We start from the raw sequence: 17,627 nt of genomic DNA on the forward strand, positions 1-17,627 counted from the left end.
GGTTTGGGAGGAGGATCTATGAGAAACGCAGAAAAGGCATTGAAGTTTGGACGCCAGTGCTGCCTTTATAGGGACACGGCCCTGCACGTACTGTTCTCGATGACAGTGCTCTGCAGCTTGTCCCCAACTTTCTATCTCCTTTCCCGTGAAAGGGGGAGATGGGAGGGTGGGGGAGCAAAGCAGTTTTGTAATCTTCAAGAATAATGTCCCGAACTGAAGAAAGCTTTTGCAATGTGCACACATTTGTTCACACAAAGAAGCTGTTTTATAACGAACCCACAAACAAACCCACGTGACAGTCACTGTCAGCCAATGCCTAGCGAGCGGTAGTTGGCGATCCGCTGTGCGGAGAGAAGCGGGATGACATCGGCAATGAATTGTCAGCTCCAGTGTGTGTACATTCCAACGAAAAGGTCGTGCGGATAGTGCAGAAAACACAAATCGGAGCTAATTCTAAATGGGATGAAAATCGTTTGCATGATCGTTGGTTTGTTTGCCCTAATATTTCCATGGGTGAGCAACTTTTCCAGCAACGGAAAAGAAAAGAGAAAGAGAGAGAGAGAGTTTTTTTTAAACATCGTCTGCTTCGCACACTTTTATTGAATGCTCCCCAATGTAACTGTTAAGCTGGTTCTGATATGATCTTTTAGCGATACCTTTCTCCCAGTATGAACCATCATGTAAACCGCCATAGATCTCGTCAAAATGTTTACATGTGGTAAGAGATTATTCAAACACACAAACCACTTCCTTTTGCTTCCTGTATACATTAAACGCACAGTCAGCCTCCCGTAAACCATCACTGATACTGTCAGGCTTTTGCACACAGTACAAACACCCTTTCGTTTAAACACTCACCGCTTGAGAACATCCTAGGTGCCCTCCGTAAAGAGCGAAAAATGTTCAAAGAATTTATTTTTTCGGATTGTCTGATCAGACAATCGGACGGCGCGTTTTGGCGCAAGACCTAACTTTTAAAATCTAAATAATAAATTGACAGCTTGTTACACAAACATTCTTAAATCATAACAAAAAAATTTCATGAAAACATGATCAGAACAATACGAAGTTTAGAAAGTTAAAAAAAAGATAGCCCGAACGCAGGGTCACGCAAGGTCGTGGTTCTCGTATCAGACGAATTTTCTGCATAGCGCTTGCTCTTTGAAGCCAACCGCCGCCGATAAAGTTCGTGTGACTTGCAGCCGTTTGTTGCGTTTTAGATTCAGAGGTACACAATAACGTGCTATTGCACATACAGCGAGTCGCATTGAAATCACAAACTGACTACTAAATTGTGAAGAAAAAAAAGGAAAGTGGATCACACGGGTTCACGATGGCTCAGGGGTAAGATAAACCACGAAAACAGGTGTGTGGTTTACGCGAGCTAAATAGCCATTCAAACGAACTGTGTCATTTAATGCTATTAAATGCTATTGCAAGAGTGTTCGATAAGGTTAGAACTGCTTTTTTTATGAGAAGATTGAAATCGATCTGTAAATCATTTGAGACGGACTGGGGCTTTATTAAACTATTTGTTCAATTGTGATCGTCACTGATACCTATGTCAATCTGTAAAATTAGCTCATGGAAAAAGAAACAGCCGGGCTGTAGATTTTGGGTATGTGTCTAACTGTAAGAATGCTCTAACTGTACGAATGCTCTAACTATAAGAATGCTCTAACTGTAAGCATGATCTAACTGTAAGAATGCTCTAACTGTAAGAATGCTCTAACTGTAAGCATGCTCTAACTGTAAGCATGCTCTAACTGTAAGCATATGCTCTAACTGTAAGAATGCTCTAACTGTAAGCATGCTCTAACTGTAAGCATGCTCTAACTGTAAGAATGCTCTAACTGTAAGAATGCTCTAACTGTAAGAATGCTCTAACTGTAAGCATGCTCTAACTGTAAGAATGCTCTAACTGTAAGCATGCTCTAACTGTAAGCATGCTCTAACTGTAAGCATGCTCTAACTGTAAGAATGCTCTAACTGTAAGCATGCTCTAACTGTAAGCATGCTCTAACTGTAAGAATGCTCTAACTGTAAGAATGCTCTAACTGTAAGAATGCTCTAACTGTAAGCATGCTCTAACTGTAAGCATGCTCTAACTGTAAGAATGCTCTAACTGTAAGCATGCTCTAACTGTAAGAATGCTCTAACTGTAAGAATGCTCTAACTGTAAGCATGCTCTAACTGTAAGAATGCTCTAACTGTAAGCATGCTCTAACTGTAAGCATGCTCTAACTGTAAGAATGCTCTAACTGTAAGCATGCTCTAACTGTAAGAATGCTCTAACTGTAAGAATGCTCTAACTGTAAGCATGCTCTAACTGTAAGAATGCTCTAACTGTAAGAATGCTCTAACTGTAAGCATGCTCTAACTGTAAGAATGTTCTAACTGTAAGCATGCTCTAACTGTAAGAATGCTCTAACTGTAAGCATGCTCTAACTGTAAGAATGCTCTAACTGTAAGAATGCTCTAACTGTAAGCATGCTCTAACTGTAAGCATGCTCTAACTGTAAGAATGCTCTAACTGTAAGAATGCTCTAACTGTAAGCATGCTCTAACTGTAAGCATGCTCTAACTGTAAGCATGCTCTAACTGTAAGCATGCTCTAACTGTAAGAATGCTCTAACTGTAAGAATGCTCTAACTGTAAGAATGCTCTAACTGTAAGCATGCTCTAACTGTAAGAATGCTCTAACTGTAAGAATGCTCTAACTGTAAGAATGCTCTAACTGTAAGAATGCTTTAACTGTAAGAATGCTCTAACTGTAAGAATGCTCTAACTGTAAGAATGCTCTAACTGTAAGCATGCTCTAACTGTAAGCATGCTCTAACTGTAAGAATGCTCTAACTGTAAGAATGCTCTAACTGTAAGCATGCTCTAACTGTAAGAATGCTCTAACTGTAAGCATGCTCTAACTGTAAGCATGCTCTAACTGTAAGAATGTTCTAACTGTAAGCATGCTCTAACTGTAAGAATGCTCTAACTGTAAGAATGCTCTAACTGTAAGAATGCTCTAACTGTAAGCATGCTCTAACTGTAAGCATGCTCTAACTGTAAAAATGCTCTCTAACTGTAAGAATGCTCTAACTGTAAGAATGCTCTAACTGTAATAGTGCTCTGACTGTAAGAATGCTCTAACTGTAAGAATGCTCTAACTGTAAGAATGCTCTAACTGTAAGAATGCTCTAACTGTAAGAATGCTCTAACTGTAAGAATGCTCTAACTGTAAGCATGCTCTAACTGTAAGAATGCTCTAACTGTAAGAATGCTCTAACTGTAAGAATGCTCTAACTGTAAGCATGCTCTAACTGTAAGCATGCTCTAACTGTAAGAATGCTCTAACTGTAAGCATGCTCTAACTGTAATAGTGCTCTGACTGTAAGAATGCTCTAACTGTAAGAATGCTCTAACTGTAAGAATGCTCTAACTGTAAGAATGCTCTAACTGTCAGCATGCTCTAACTGTAAGCATGCTCTAACTGTGAGCATCCTCTAACTGTAAGCATGCTCTAACTGTAAGCATGCTCTAACTGTAAGCATGCTCTAACTGTAAGCATGCTCTAACTGTAAGCATGCTCTAACTGTAAGAATGCTTTAACTGTAAGCATGCTCTAACTGTAAGCATGCTCTAACTGTAAGAATGCTCTAACTGTAAGAACGCTCTAACTGTAAGAATGCTCTAACTGTAGGCATGCTCTAACCCAGCTAGCAAGGTTTCGTCGGCCGACTGACGATTTCAGTCGGGTGACGTCGTCAAATGTCGTGTGTCGACGTCCGTTGTCGCGCCGATATCGTTTTGACTGTGTGTAAAACTCGGCAAATGTACGTAATAAACCCCGACATCGGCCCGACGCAATGTTGCTGTCGATAAAAATATGCAGAGTTACGGGAGATAACAACTTGAATTTATTATCATTATTTTAACATTTGTTACGTCCCCTGTTCAAGCGTCGGGAACGGCGTGACATGACCCTGCAAATGCGAAACTAAATTATTCATATTTGTTGACTTTTTCACATAGGAGTAGGATAATTAATTGTAAGTTTTGTTTGTATATTTGCAATTAAATACAGCATGAGCTCAAACCATGAGTTTTACATTTTAAAAATACGCCATCATATATACTTGAAATACTCTAATAGCTTTCCTTACGGTAAACAAGATTGAGTGTGAACATGGCCGGCCGCTACTTTCCCGCGTGAGCGAAGTTTATTTGTTTTCTTAGTTCAAGTTAATATCGAAAGAAGAGACATTCTTGCGAATGTTGGACAGCACATTGATGATATGTTATCCGAGTCGAATGTCGCCTCGGGATCTCAATCTGAGTGCTGGTCCCAGTGCCACGTGGTGGCGGTGATAGTTGACAAGTTAAAATTGTGTAGCCAAGGACGGATGGAAACCTACAGGTGTGTTCAAGCTGTTAACGTCAACTCGAGGACAACCGACGGATCCAGCGAGTAAGTGATTTTGGTTTTTTTTGCTTTAATGTTAGTTTTGCTGTTATACAGTGGGGGGGGGGGGAGTACATACTGCTGTATCTGTATATATGTAGTTGTAGGTGTGTTTTGTCCTGTTACAGTGGGGGGGGGGGGGGGTGTGGAGTACATACTCATGATACTGCTGAATCTGTAGCTGTAAGTGTGGTTTGCACTGTTACACTTGGGGGTGGGGTGTATGTATACTGATGTATCTGTGGCTGTAGGTGTGTGTATTGCATTGTAACACTTGGGGGGGGGGGGGTTGTACATAGTGATCTATCTGTAGCTGGTGGTGTGTTTTGCACTGATGCACACTTGGGGGGGGGGGGTGTACATACTGCTGAATCTGTAGCTGTAGGCGTGTTTTGTACTGTTACACTTGCGGGGGGGGGGGGGGGGGGGTTGTACATACTGATGTATCTGTAGCTGTAGGTGTGTTATGTACTGTTACAGTAGGGGGGGAGGGGGGGTTGAACATGCTGCTGTATATGTAGCTGTAGGTGTGTTTTGCACACAGGGGGGGGGGGGGGGGGTTGAACATACTGCTGTTTCTGTAGCTCTAAGTGTGTTTTGCACTCTACACGGGGGAAGGCGGTGGAGTGTTGTACATACTGCTGTAGGGAAGTTTTGTACTGTTACAGTGGTGGCAGCGGGGGGAGGGGGGGTGTACATAATTCTGAATCTGTAGCTGTAAATGAGTTTTGTACTGTTACAGTGGGGGGGGGGGGGTTGTACATACTGCTGTATCTCATAATCTGTAGCTGTAGGTGTGTTTTGCACTGTTACACTGGGGGGGGGGGGGGAGGGGGGGTTGAACACACTGCTGTATCTGTAACAGTAGGTGCGATTTGTGCTGTTACAGTTGGGGGGGGGGGGGGGGTGTACATACTGCGGTAGCTGTAGGTGTTTTTTACACTGTTACACTTGGATTGGGGGAGGGTTGTACACACTGCTGTATCTGTAGGTTTGTTTTCCACTGTAACACTGGGGGGAGGGGGGGTTGTACTGCTGTAGCTGTAAGTGAATTTTGCACTGTTACACTTGGGGGGGGGGGGGTGGTACATACTGCTGTATCTGTAGCTGCATGATATACTGCTGTAGCTGTACGGGGAGGGGGGGTACATACTGCTGTAGCTGTTAGTGATTTTTGACTCACATGCGAAGCAAAAGTGAGTCTTTGTATTCACCCGAGTCGTCCGTCCGTCCGGACGTCCGGAAAACTTTAACGTTGGATATTTCTTGGACACTATTCAGTCTATCAGTACCAAATTTGGCAAGATGGTGAATGATGACAAGGCCCCAAAAAACATACATAGCATCTTGACCTTGCTTCAAGGTCAAGGTCGCAGGGGCCATAAATGTTGTCTAAAAAACAGCTATTTTTCACATTTTTCCCATTTTCTCTGAAGTTTTTGAGATTGAATACCTCACCTATATATGATATATAGGGCAAAGTAAGCCCCATCTTTTGATACCAGTTTAGTTTACCTTGCTTCAAGGTCAAGGTCACAGGAGCTCTTCAAAGTTGGATTGTATACATATTTTGAAGTGACCTTGACCCTGAACTATGGAAGATAACTGTTTCAAACTTAAAAATTATGTGGGGCACATGTTATGCTTTCATCATGAGACACATTTGGTCACATATGATCAAGGTCAAGGTCACTTTGACCCTTATGAAATGTGACCAAAATAAGGTAGTGAACCACTAAAAGTGACCATATCTCATGGTAGAAAGAGCCAATAAGCACCATTGTACTTCCTATGTCTTGAATTAACAGCTTTGTGTTGCATGACCTTGGATGACCTTGACCTTGGGTCAAGGTCACATGTATTTTGGTAGGAAAAATGTGTAAAGCAGTTCTTAGTGTATGATGTCATTGCTAGGTTTAGTTATTTGACCTTGACCCTGAAGGTCAAGGTCATGTAAAGGTCAAGGTCAAGCATGTGAGTCGCATGGGCTTTGCCCTTCTTGTTTATACTGCTGTAGCTGTACGGGGAGGGGGGGTATACTGCTGGAGCTGTTTTTGCACTGTTACACGGGGGGGGGGGGGGGGGGGAGGGGGGGGGGTGGAGTACATACTGCTGAATCTGTAGCTGTAAGTGTGGTTTGCACTGTTACACTTGGGGGGTGGGGTGTACATACTGATGTATCTGTAGCTGTAGGTATTGCATTGTAACACTTGGGGGGGGGGGGGGTGTACATACTGATCTATCTGTAGCTGTAGGCGTGTTTTGTACTGTTACACTTGGGGGGGGGGGGGGGGCGGTTTGTACATACTGATGTATCTGTAGCTGTAGGTGTGTTATGTACTGTTACAGTAGGCGGGGAGGGGGGGGGGTTGAACATACTGCTGTATATGTAGCTGTAGGTGTGTTTTGCACACAGGGGGGGGGGGGGGGGGGGGTTGTACATACTGCTGTATCTGTAGGTCTAGGTGTGTTTTGCACTCTACACGGGGGAAGGCGGTTGAGTGTTGTACATACTGCTGTATCTGAAGCTGTAGGTATGTTTTGTACTGTTACAGTGGTGGCAGCGGGGGGAGGGGGATGTACATAATTCTGAATCTGTAGCTGTAAATGAGTTTTGTACTGTTACAGTGGTGGGGGGGTTGGGGGTTGTACATACTGCTGTATCTGTAGCTGTAGGTGTGTTTTGCACTGTTACTAAGGGGGAGGGGAGGTGTACATACTGCTGTAGCTGTAGCTGTAAGTAATTTTTGCACTGTTTCTTCTTCTTCTTCTTCGTTCATGGGCTTAGACTCCCACGTTCACTCATGTTTTTAACACAAGTGGATTTTTACGTGTATGGCCGTTTTTACCCCGCCATTCAGGCAGCATACGCCGATTTCGGGGGATGCAAGCTGGGCATTTTCGTGTTTCTACAGTGTATAACCCATCGAACTCGGACATGGATGGCATGATCTTTTCCGTGCGCACTTGGTCTTGTGCTTGCGTGTACACACGAAGGGGGATGAGGCACTTAGCAGGTCTGCACATAAGTTGACCTGGGAGATCGAAAAAATCTCCACTCTTAACCCACCAGGCGGCAGCGACCGGGATTCGAACTCACAACCTCCAGATTAGGAGGCCGACGTCTTACCACCACGCCACTGCGCCCGTCTTTTGCACTGTTACACTTGGGGGGTTGTATATACTGCTGAATCTGTTGCTGTAGGTGTGTTTTATTCTGTAATACTGAGGGGGGGGGGGGTGTATACGGCTGTATCTGTAGCTGTAGGTGTGTTTTGTACTGTTACAGTGAGGGCGGTAGGGGCGGGGGGTTCTACATACCGCTGTATCTGTAGCTGGTGATGTGTTTTCCACTGTTACACTGGGGGGGGGGGGGGGGGTTGTACACACTGCTGTATCTGTAGGTTTGTTTTCCACTGTAACACTGGGGGGAGGGGGGGTTATACTGCTGTAGCTGTAGCTGTAAGTGAATTTTGCACTGTTACACTTGGGGGGGTGGGGGGGTGGTGGTACATACTGCTGTATCTGTAGCTGCACCCAGCCAGCAAGACATTAGCGGCCGATAGTCGGCCGAACACCCTTCAAAAAGTCGGGCAGGTGACGTCAAAAGATACGACGCGGGTGTTGGCCCGACTAACTTTTGCAAAGAGGCAACGAGGCGGCCGACAGGCGGCCGAACCCCTGTACTATGGCGGCACGCATCCGGTCCGATGTTAATCGGCCCGATGGCTTGTTGGACCTGCGGCCCGACACCTTATGCCGACATCGTCCCGATGTCTTCCCGCTGAAATCGATATCTTCCCGATGTCGGCATAAGGTGTCGGACCGCAGGTCAAACAAGTCATCGGGCCGATTAACATCGGACCGGATGCGTGCCGCCATAGTGCAGGTGTTCGGCCGCCTATCGGCCGCCTCGTTGCCTCTTTGCAAAAGTTAGTCGGGCCAACACCCGCGTCGTATGTTTTGACGTCACCGGCCCGACTTTTTGAAGGGTGTTCGGCCGATTATCGGCCGCTAATGTCTTGCTGGCTGGGAACTGTAAGAATGCTCTAACTGTGAGCATCCTCTAACTGTAAGCATGCTCTAACTGTAAGCATGCTCTAACTGTAAGCATGCTCTTACTGTAAGAATGCTCTAACTGTAAGAATGCTCTAACTGTAAGAATGCTCTAACTGTAAGCATGCTCTAACTGTAAGAATGCTCTAACTGTAAGAATGCTCTAACTGTAAGAATGCTCTAACTGTAAGCATGCTCTAACTGTAAGAATGCTCTAACTGTAAGAATGCTCTAACTGTAAGAATGCTCTAACTGTAAGAATGCTCTAACTGTAAGCATGCTCTAACTGTAAGCATGCTCTAACTGTAAGAATGCTCTAACTGTAAGCATGCTCTAACTGTAAGAATGCTCTAACTGTAAGCATGCTCTAACTGTAAGCATGCTCTAACTGTAAGCATGCTCTAACTGTAAGAATGCTCTAACTGTAAGCATGCTCTAACTGTAAGAATGCTCTAACTGTAAGAATGCTCTAACTGTAAGTATGCTCTAACTATAAGAATGCTCTAACTGTAAGCATGCTCTAACTGTAAGCATGCTCTAACTGTAAGAATGCTCTAACTGTAAGAATGCTCTAACTGTAAGCATGTTCTAACTGTAAGAATGCTCTAACTGTAGGAATGCTCTAACTGTAAGCATGCTCTAACTGTAAGCATGCTCTAACTGTAAGCATGCTCTAACTGTAAGAATGCTCTAACTGTAAGCATGCTCTAACTGTAAGAATGCTCTAACTGTAAGAATGCTCTAACTGTAAGCATGCTCTAACTGTAAGCATGCTCTAACAGTAAGAATGCTCTAACTGTAAGAATGCTCTAACTGTAAGCATGCTCTAACTGTAAGCATGCTCTAACTGTAAGCATGCTCTAACTGTAAGCATGCTCTAACTGTAAGAATGCTCTAACTGTAAGAATGCTCTAACTGTAAGCATGCTCTAACTGTAAGAATGCTCTAACTGTAAGAATGCTCTAACTGTAAGAATGCTCTAACTGTAAGAATGCTCTAACTGTAAGAATGCTCTAACTGTAAGAATGCTCTAACTGTAAGAATGCTCTAACTGTAAGAATGCTCTAACTGTAAGAATGCTCTAACTGTAAGCATGCTCTAACTGTAAGCATGCTCTAACTGTAAGAATGCTCTAACTGTAAGCATGCTCTAACAGTAAGAATGCTCTAACTGTAAGAATGCTCTAACTGTAAGCATGCTCTAACTGTAAGCATGCTCTAACTGTAAGAATGTTCTAACTGTAAGCATGCTCTAACTGTAAGAATGCTCCAACTGTAAGAATGCTCTAACTGTAAGCATGCTCTAACTGTAAGCATGCTCTAACTGTAAGCATGCTCTAACTGTAAGAATGCTCTAACTGTAAGAATGCTCTAACTGTAAGAATGCTCTAACTGTAAGCATGCTCTAACTGTAAGCATGCTCTAACTGTAAGAATGTTCTAACTGTAAGCATGCTCTAACTGTAAGAATGCTCCAACTGTAAGAATGCTCTAACTGTAAGAATGCTCTAACTGTAAGCATGCTCTAACTGTAAGCATGCTCTAACTGTAAGAATGCTCTAACTGTAAGAATGCTCTAACTGTAAGCATGCTCTAACTGTAAGAATGCTCTAACTGTAAGAATGCTCTAACTGTAAGCATGCTTTAACTGTAAGAATGCTCTAACTGTAAGAATGCTCTAACTGTAAGAATGCTCTAACTGTAAGAATGCTCTAACTGTAAGAATGCTCTAACTGTAAGCATGCTCTAACTGTGAGCATCCTCTAACTGTAAGCATGCTCTAACTGTAAGCATGCTCTAACTGTAAGCATGCTCTTACTGTAAGAATGCTCTAACTGTAAGCATGCTCTAACTGTAAGCATGCTCTAACTGTAAGCATGCTCTAACTGTAAGAATGCTTTAACTGTAAGCATGCTCTAACTGTAAGCATGCTCTAACTGTAAGAATGCTCTAACTGTAAGAATGCTCTAACTGTAAGTATGCTCTAACTGTAAGAATGCTCTAACTGTAAGAATGCTCTAAGGGTTGAAAACTCTGTCAGGTCAAACAAAACAGAAACCCAGTTGTACTCTCCCTTTAGAAGACCAACAAAACATGGCACAGGACCTGAATACGTTTTACTGCCGATTCGAACGCGACGATGTAGGGAGTGTTTTAGATGACACCATTCTAAACTTAAAAGAGAAAATTTCTGACGACGACGACTTCGAGATCGAGGGTGATGTGGTGCAGTCTGTTTTTCAGAAACTTAAGGTGCGTAAGGCTGTTGGTCCTGATGGTCTTGGGGGCAGGACCTTGAAGTGGTGTGCAGCACAGTTGTCTGTAGTTTTCAGTCAGCTTTTCAATTGGTCACTCAGGGACTGTATTGTTCCTGATGTGTGGAAAAAGTCAACCATCTGTCCCGTTCCTAAAAACAGTAGACCCAAACAGCTCAATGACTATCGTCCAGTTGCCCTCACTTCGGTAGTAATGAAATGTTTTGAACGCATCCTTCTGCCTCGTCTTCTCAACTGCACACAACCTTTCATGGACCCTTTTCAGTTTGCCTACAAGAAAAACAGAGGTACAGATGACGCCACACTCACACTTCTGCAACAAGCATATAGTCACTTAGAAAAACCTGGTTCCTTCGTCCGTATTCTATTTATAGACTTTTCATCTGCTTTCAACACAATACAACCTCACCTGCTTGTTCAAAAACTGCTTTCTTACAACGTCACTCCCAGACTCGTCCTTTGGATCACACAGTTTCTAGTGAACAGAACCCAGTCCGTCCGTTTCCATAGCGCACTTTCATCCATAGTTAGTACTTCTACTGGAGCCCCTCAGGGCACAGTATTGTCTCCAGTTCTGTTCACATTATACACTAACGATTGTCAAGGCACTGTTACGACCCCTCTTGTGAAATATTCTGACGATTCTGCCCTTGAAGACCTGTCTGACTCTGATTCTGTTTATTTTTCTGAAGTTCAAAATTTCAGCTCCTGGTGTAAAGATAACTATTTAGCCCTAAATGTAACAAAAACAAAAGAGCTAGTTATTGACTTTCGCAAAAACCCAGCTACAGTTTCAGATTTGTACATAGATGGTGTGAAAGTTGAGCGAGTGACTGAATACAAATATCTCGGAACAGTCATTGACAACAAACTAAATTTCTCCTCAAACACTAAAGCTATCCACAAGAAGTGTCAGTCAAGAATCTACTGCTTACAAAAGCTCAGAAGTCTGAACATCAACAGCCGCATCCTCCAAACATTCTATACTTCATTCATTGAATCCATTCTCACTTTCTCTTTCATCTGCTGGTATGGAGGTCTGTGTGTGAAGAGTAAGAATGTGCTTGGGCGGGTGGTGAACACATGTGGTAAGATTGTGGGGGTGAGACAGGAAGGATTGACTGTGCTGTATGAACGACGTGTGGTGCGAAAGGCCCGTTGCATCATCCAGGATAGTAGTCATGTGCTCGCTCACCACTTTGAGGTCCTGCCCTCAGGACGTCGCCTCCGCACTCCCAGATTCCGCACGCTCAGAACTAAGAACAGTTTTATTCCAAAGTCAATTGGCTTTTTAAATACCTAAGTTAATTAAAACTAGTATGTGTACCGGTGAACATATGCACTGATTTCTGTGATGAATGAATGTGATAACCCTCGAATGACTAGTCCTGTGATAAATATTGTTCAATGACATATCTAGTCCTGTGATAATGATAGTTTTTAGCGTTAAACTTTTAACCTATTTGGAATCATGTTACTATTCCTGTTAGTGTACATATGCGTGCGCGAGTGTAGTATGCTTAGTATGCTTCGTATGGTATTTTTATCTGTTGTCTTATTATTTGTTTTGTCTTTTCAGTAATGTGCACCACACTGAAATTTCTCTGTATGAGATAATAAAGTATTCGTATTCGTATTCGTATTCGTAATGCTCTAACTGTAAGCATGCTCTAACTGTAAGCATGCTCTAACTGTAAGCATGCTCTAACTGTAAGAATGCTCTAACTGTAAGAATGCCCTAACTGTAAGAATGCTCTAACTGTAAGCATGCTCTAACTGTAAGAATGCTCTAACTGTTAGAATGCTCTAACTGTAAGCATGCTCTAACTGTAAGAATGCTCTAACTGTAGGAATGCTCTAACTGTAAGCATGCTCTAACTGTGAGCATCCTCTAACTGTAAGCATGCTCTAACTGTAAGCATGCTCTAACTGTAAGCATGCTCTTACTGTAAGAATGCTCTAACTGTAAGAATGCTCTAACTGTAAGCATGCTCTAACTGTAAGCATGCTCTAACTGTAAGAATGCTCTAACTGTAAGAATGCTCTAACTGTAAGCATGCTCTAACTGTAAGCATGCTCTAACTGTAAGCATGCTCTAACTGTAAGCATGCTCTAACTGTAAGAATGCTCTAACTGTAAGAATGCTTTAACTATAAGAATGCTCTAACTGTAAGCATGCTCTAACTGTAAGCATGCTCTAACTGTAAGCATGCTCTAACTGTAAGCATGCTCTAACTGTAAGAATGCTCTAACTGTAAGCATGCTCTAACTGTAAGAATGCTCCAACTGTAAGAATGCTCTAACTGTAAGAATGCTCTAACTGTAAGCATGCTCTAACTGTAAGCATGCTCTAACTGTAAAAATGCTCTAACTGTAAGAATGCTCTAACTGTAAGAATGCTCTAACTGTAAGTATGCTCTAACTGTAAGAATGCTCTAACTGTAAGAATGCTCTAACTGTAAGAATGCTCTAACTGTAAGAATGCTCTAACTGTAAGAATGCTCTAACTGTAAGCATGCTCTAACTGTAAGCATGCTCTAACTGTAAGAATGCTCTAACTGTAAGAATGCTCTAACTGTAAGCATGCTCTAACAGTAAGAATGCTCTAACTGTAAGAATGCTCTAACTGTAAGCATGCTTTAACTGTAAGAATGCTCTAACTGTAAGAATGCTCTAACTGTAAGAATGCTCTAACTGTAAGAATGCTCTAACTGTAAGCATGCTCTAACTGTAAGAATGCTCTAACTGTAAGCATGCTCTAACTGTAAGAATGCTCTAACTGTAAGAATGCTCTAACTGTAAGCATGCTCTAACTGTAAGCATGCTCTAACTGTAAGCATGCTCTAACTGTAAGAATGCTCTAACTGTAAGCATGCTCTAACTGTAAGCATGCTCTAACTGTAAGAATGCTTTAACTGTAAGCATGCTCTAACTGTAAGCATGCTCTAACTGTAAGAATGCTCTAACTGTAAGAACGCTCTAACTGTAAGAATGCTCTAACTGTAAGCATGCTCTAACTGTAAGAATGCTCTAACTGTAAGAATGCTCTAACTGTAAGCATGCTCTAACTGTAAGCATGCTCTAACTGTAAGCATGCTCTAACTGTAAGAATGCTCTAACTGTAAGAATGCTCTAACTGTAGGCATGCTCTAACTGTAAGATTGCTCTAACTGTAAGAATGCTCTAACTGTAAGAATGCTCTAACTGTAAGAATGCTCTAACTGTAAGAATGCTCTAACTGTAAGAATGCTTTAACTGTAAGAATGCTCTAACTGTAAGAATGCTCTAACTGTAAGAATGCTCTAACTGTAAGCATGCTCTAACTGTAAGAATGCTTTAACTGTAAGAATGCTCTAACTGTAAGCATGCTCTAACTGTAAGCATGCTCTAACTGTAAGAATGTTCTAACTGTAAGCATGCTCTAACTGTAAGAATGCTCCAACTGTAAGAATGCTCTAACTGTAAGAATGCTCTAACTGTAAGCATGCTCTAACTGTAAGCATGCTCTAACTGTAAGAATGCTCTAACTGTAAGAATGCTCTAACTGTAAGAATGCTCTAACTGTAAGCATGCTCTAACTGTAAGCATGCTCTAACTGTAAGAATGTTCTAACTGTAAGCATGCTCTAACTGTAAGAATGCTCCAACTGTAAGAATGCTCTAACTGTAAGCATGCTCTAACTGTAAGCATGCTCTAACTGTAAAAATGCTCTAACTGTAAGAATGCTCTAACTGTAAGAATGCTCTAACTGTAAGTATGCTCTAACTGTAAGAATGCTCTAACTGTAAGAATGCTCTAACAGTAAGCATGCTCTAACTGTAAGCATGCTCTAACTGTAAGAATGCTCTAACTGTAAGAATGCTCTAACTGTAAGAATGCTCTAACTGTAGGCATGCTCTAACTGTAAGATTGCTCTAACTGTAAGAATGCTCTAACTGTAAGAATGCTCTAACTGTAAGAATGCTCTAACTGTAAGAATGCTCTAACTGTAAGAATGCTCTAACCCTATGTAACAACTTGTGGTTTGTATTATCGCGTACAAAGTAAGGGAGATTATGTATGCAAGACTTCAACTAACGTGACTTGTGTTCTGTGCAGATTTTTAAATCACCGCAGTAACGTGATCTGTGAGGAAGCAGGAGAATGAGGGAAGGCACAGCATGGAGGCACGGGGTATTGCTCTTTGTTCTGCTTCTATCATCACTCCAAGGTCAGATTATACTCTCTCTCTCTCTCTCTCTCTCTCTCTCTCTCTCTCTCTCTCTCTCTCTCTCTCTCTCTCTCTCTCTCTCTCTCTCTCTCTCTCCTCTCTCTCTCTCTCTCTCTCTCTCTCTCTCTCTCTCTCTCTCTCTCTCTCTCTCTCTCTTATACATTCCAACCAGTCAGCTTTTAGAGAAAATCATTCGTGCCACACAGCATTAACAAACCTTCTTGAAAGTTGGCTTAGTAGCATTAATAATAATCAACTCTGTGGTGTCTTATTCGTCGATTTTGCTGAAGCTTTCGACGTTATTAATCATGAATTACTAAGAAAATTAGTTGAATATAGAATGTCACCCCAAACCTTATGCCTGCTCTCCTCTTTCTTAGCTGGGCGAGAGCAGTCTGTCTGCGTTAATTCAACCGTATCCAGCAAAAGACCTGTGTTATACGGGGTTCCCCAGGGTTCTGTCCTTGGACTACTACTCTTTTCCCTGTATATTAATGATCTTCCTCTTAGTATTAATGATGACAGCGAACTCTTTGCTGACGATACGACCCTACACACTACTGATAAAAAATTAGACAAAGTTTATTCATCGTTGCAGAACAGTGTAGATGATCTCATTCATTGGACGGAGTATAACCACATGAGTCTTCACCCTAAAAAGACCAAATACATGTTAATAACAACAAGACAAAAGAGACAAAACATACGAAACAATCCGCATTCCATATTAATTGGTAACGACGCAATAGAGGAGGTAGGAGATCATAAAGTTTTGGGAGTAAATATCGATAATAATTTGTCTTGGGCCCATCATGTTCGGTCGGTATGTAAAACAATGTCCAGAAAAATATATCAGTTAAAATAGAATTAAACACTTTCTAGATCAGCACTCAAGGTTATTATACTTTAACGCATATATACAAACCATCACAGATTATTGTTCAACCATCTGGGACTCTGCCAGTGCTAATATTTTAAAACCATTGTATATCTTACACAGGCGAGCGCTGAAACTAATTTTACTGAAACAATCCAGTCTTGTATTTGATGATTATAAGAAACTTAAGATTCTCCCATTAAAAGAAAGATTTAAATTAAATGAAGGCGTGCTCCTTCACAAAATACTTTCCGGCCGTGCACCACGAACTTTTGTTGCAAACTTTAAAGTCAAACCAAACCGAAAGTTTAACGTCCCAATTCCAAGGATAGATCTCTTCAAATCAAGCTTAGCCTATTCTGGTAGCGTCCTGTGGAATTCTCTCCCGGAATTTGTGAGAGTCCCAATGAGTCTCAATACTTTCAAAAAACATCTTTCACTGTATTTAATGTTTAATTACGAAAAATCACAGTGATGGAAGACTTCGTTTGGTTATATTTCCATTTGTCCAAAGCATCAGTGTTCATTATATCCACACAAAAACACTCAAAGCTTTAATAACACATTTACTCATGCATGTGTATTTAGCATTGTTTTCACTACGTTACATATACGACGCTTTATATTTGTGTATAATATGTAATGTGTAAATATTCATATGTTGTTGTTTTTCTCTACCTTTTTTTCTACGTTAATATCCGTGTAAATATGTGATTAGATTAGTCCCCTCTCTGGGCGAGGGCTGGTTGAAAAAAAGCTCGTTGTATTGCTTATGCCACAACCCTCGAAAAATAAAATTTGATTTCATTTGATTTGATCTCTCTCTCTCTCTCTCTCTCTCACCCTTTTCCCGTTCCTATCTGTATCTGTCTCTGTATCTCTCGCTCCCTTTGTATACATCCCCCCCCCCCTCTCTCTCTATCTCCGACTCCTTATCTTTCTCTCTAACTTTTCCCCTCTCTCCTCACATGTTTCTCGGTCTGTGTCTGTGTCTGTATGTCTGTCTGCTTGTCTGACAGTCAGTCCATCTGTCTGTCTGTCTGTCTGTCTGTCTGTCTCTCTCTCTCTCTCTCTCTGTCTTTCTCTCTGTCTCTCTCTGTCTCTCTCTGTCTGTCTCTCTCTTTCTCTCTCTCTCTCTCCCTCTCTCTCTCTCTCTCTTTCTCTCTCTCTCTCTCTCTCTCTCTCTCTCTCTCTCTCTCTCTCTCTCTCTCTCTCTCTCTCTCTCTCTCTCTCTCTCTCTCTGTAATAAGATCATTAGCCTCGCTAAAGAGTTTTAAACGAGCACTCTATAATGATTACATGACTACCTAGATGGCAATACTGGTCTTAACATGTATGCAAGTAGTTGTCAATACTGGGCAAAGTTTTGTTAAATCGATTTTTTTTATATTACATGTATTATGTGTATAATGTGATTTTACGATAATTTTATCATCATCATCATCATCATCATCATCATCATCATCATCATCTTCATCATTATTTTACACAATCATAGTCCTTTTGATCTACTTGTTTATCATTTATTCGAATTTTGTATTAGATTTAAAGACAGGTTGTAAGAAAAGGCTTAGCCTTAAACCTCTATCTTTGGAAAATAAAGTTCCATCATCATATTGCTTTTCCCTTTTCCTTTTTTTTTCTCTCTCTGTCTCTCTGGTGAAACGTTTTCACGAGTTTGGTTTCTCTGAATGGAGACTTCTGGAAAATAGTTCAAATTTTGACGTGGCTGTCAATCTGTAAAATTAGTT

The 17,627-nt window shown here is 41.6% G+C and overlaps 1 protein-coding gene across 5 annotated transcripts in view; it reads left to right on the plus strand.

Annotated features, from left to right (window-relative positions):
• LOC138978591 (uncharacterized) overlaps positions 1–17,627 on the plus strand; it is a 57,890-nt gene that overhangs the window by 15,246 nt on the left and 25,017 nt on the right. For all 5 annotated transcript variants that reach the window (XM_070351347.1, XM_070351345.1, XM_070351348.1 and 2 more), the window contains one exon: positions 14,888–14,999. In XM_070351347.1, the coding sequence (XP_070207448.1) occupies positions 14,933–14,999 (67 nt within the window). In that variant the 5' untranslated portion in view covers positions 14,888–14,932. The remainder of the gene's footprint in view (positions 1–14,887; positions 15,000–17,627) is intronic.

This window comes from Littorina saxatilis, linkage group LG10 (genome assembly GCF_037325665.1).
Source record: "Littorina saxatilis isolate snail1 linkage group LG10, US_GU_Lsax_2.0, whole genome shotgun sequence".
Lineage (NCBI taxonomy): Eukaryota > Metazoa > Mollusca > Gastropoda > Littorinimorpha > Littorinidae > Littorina > Littorina saxatilis.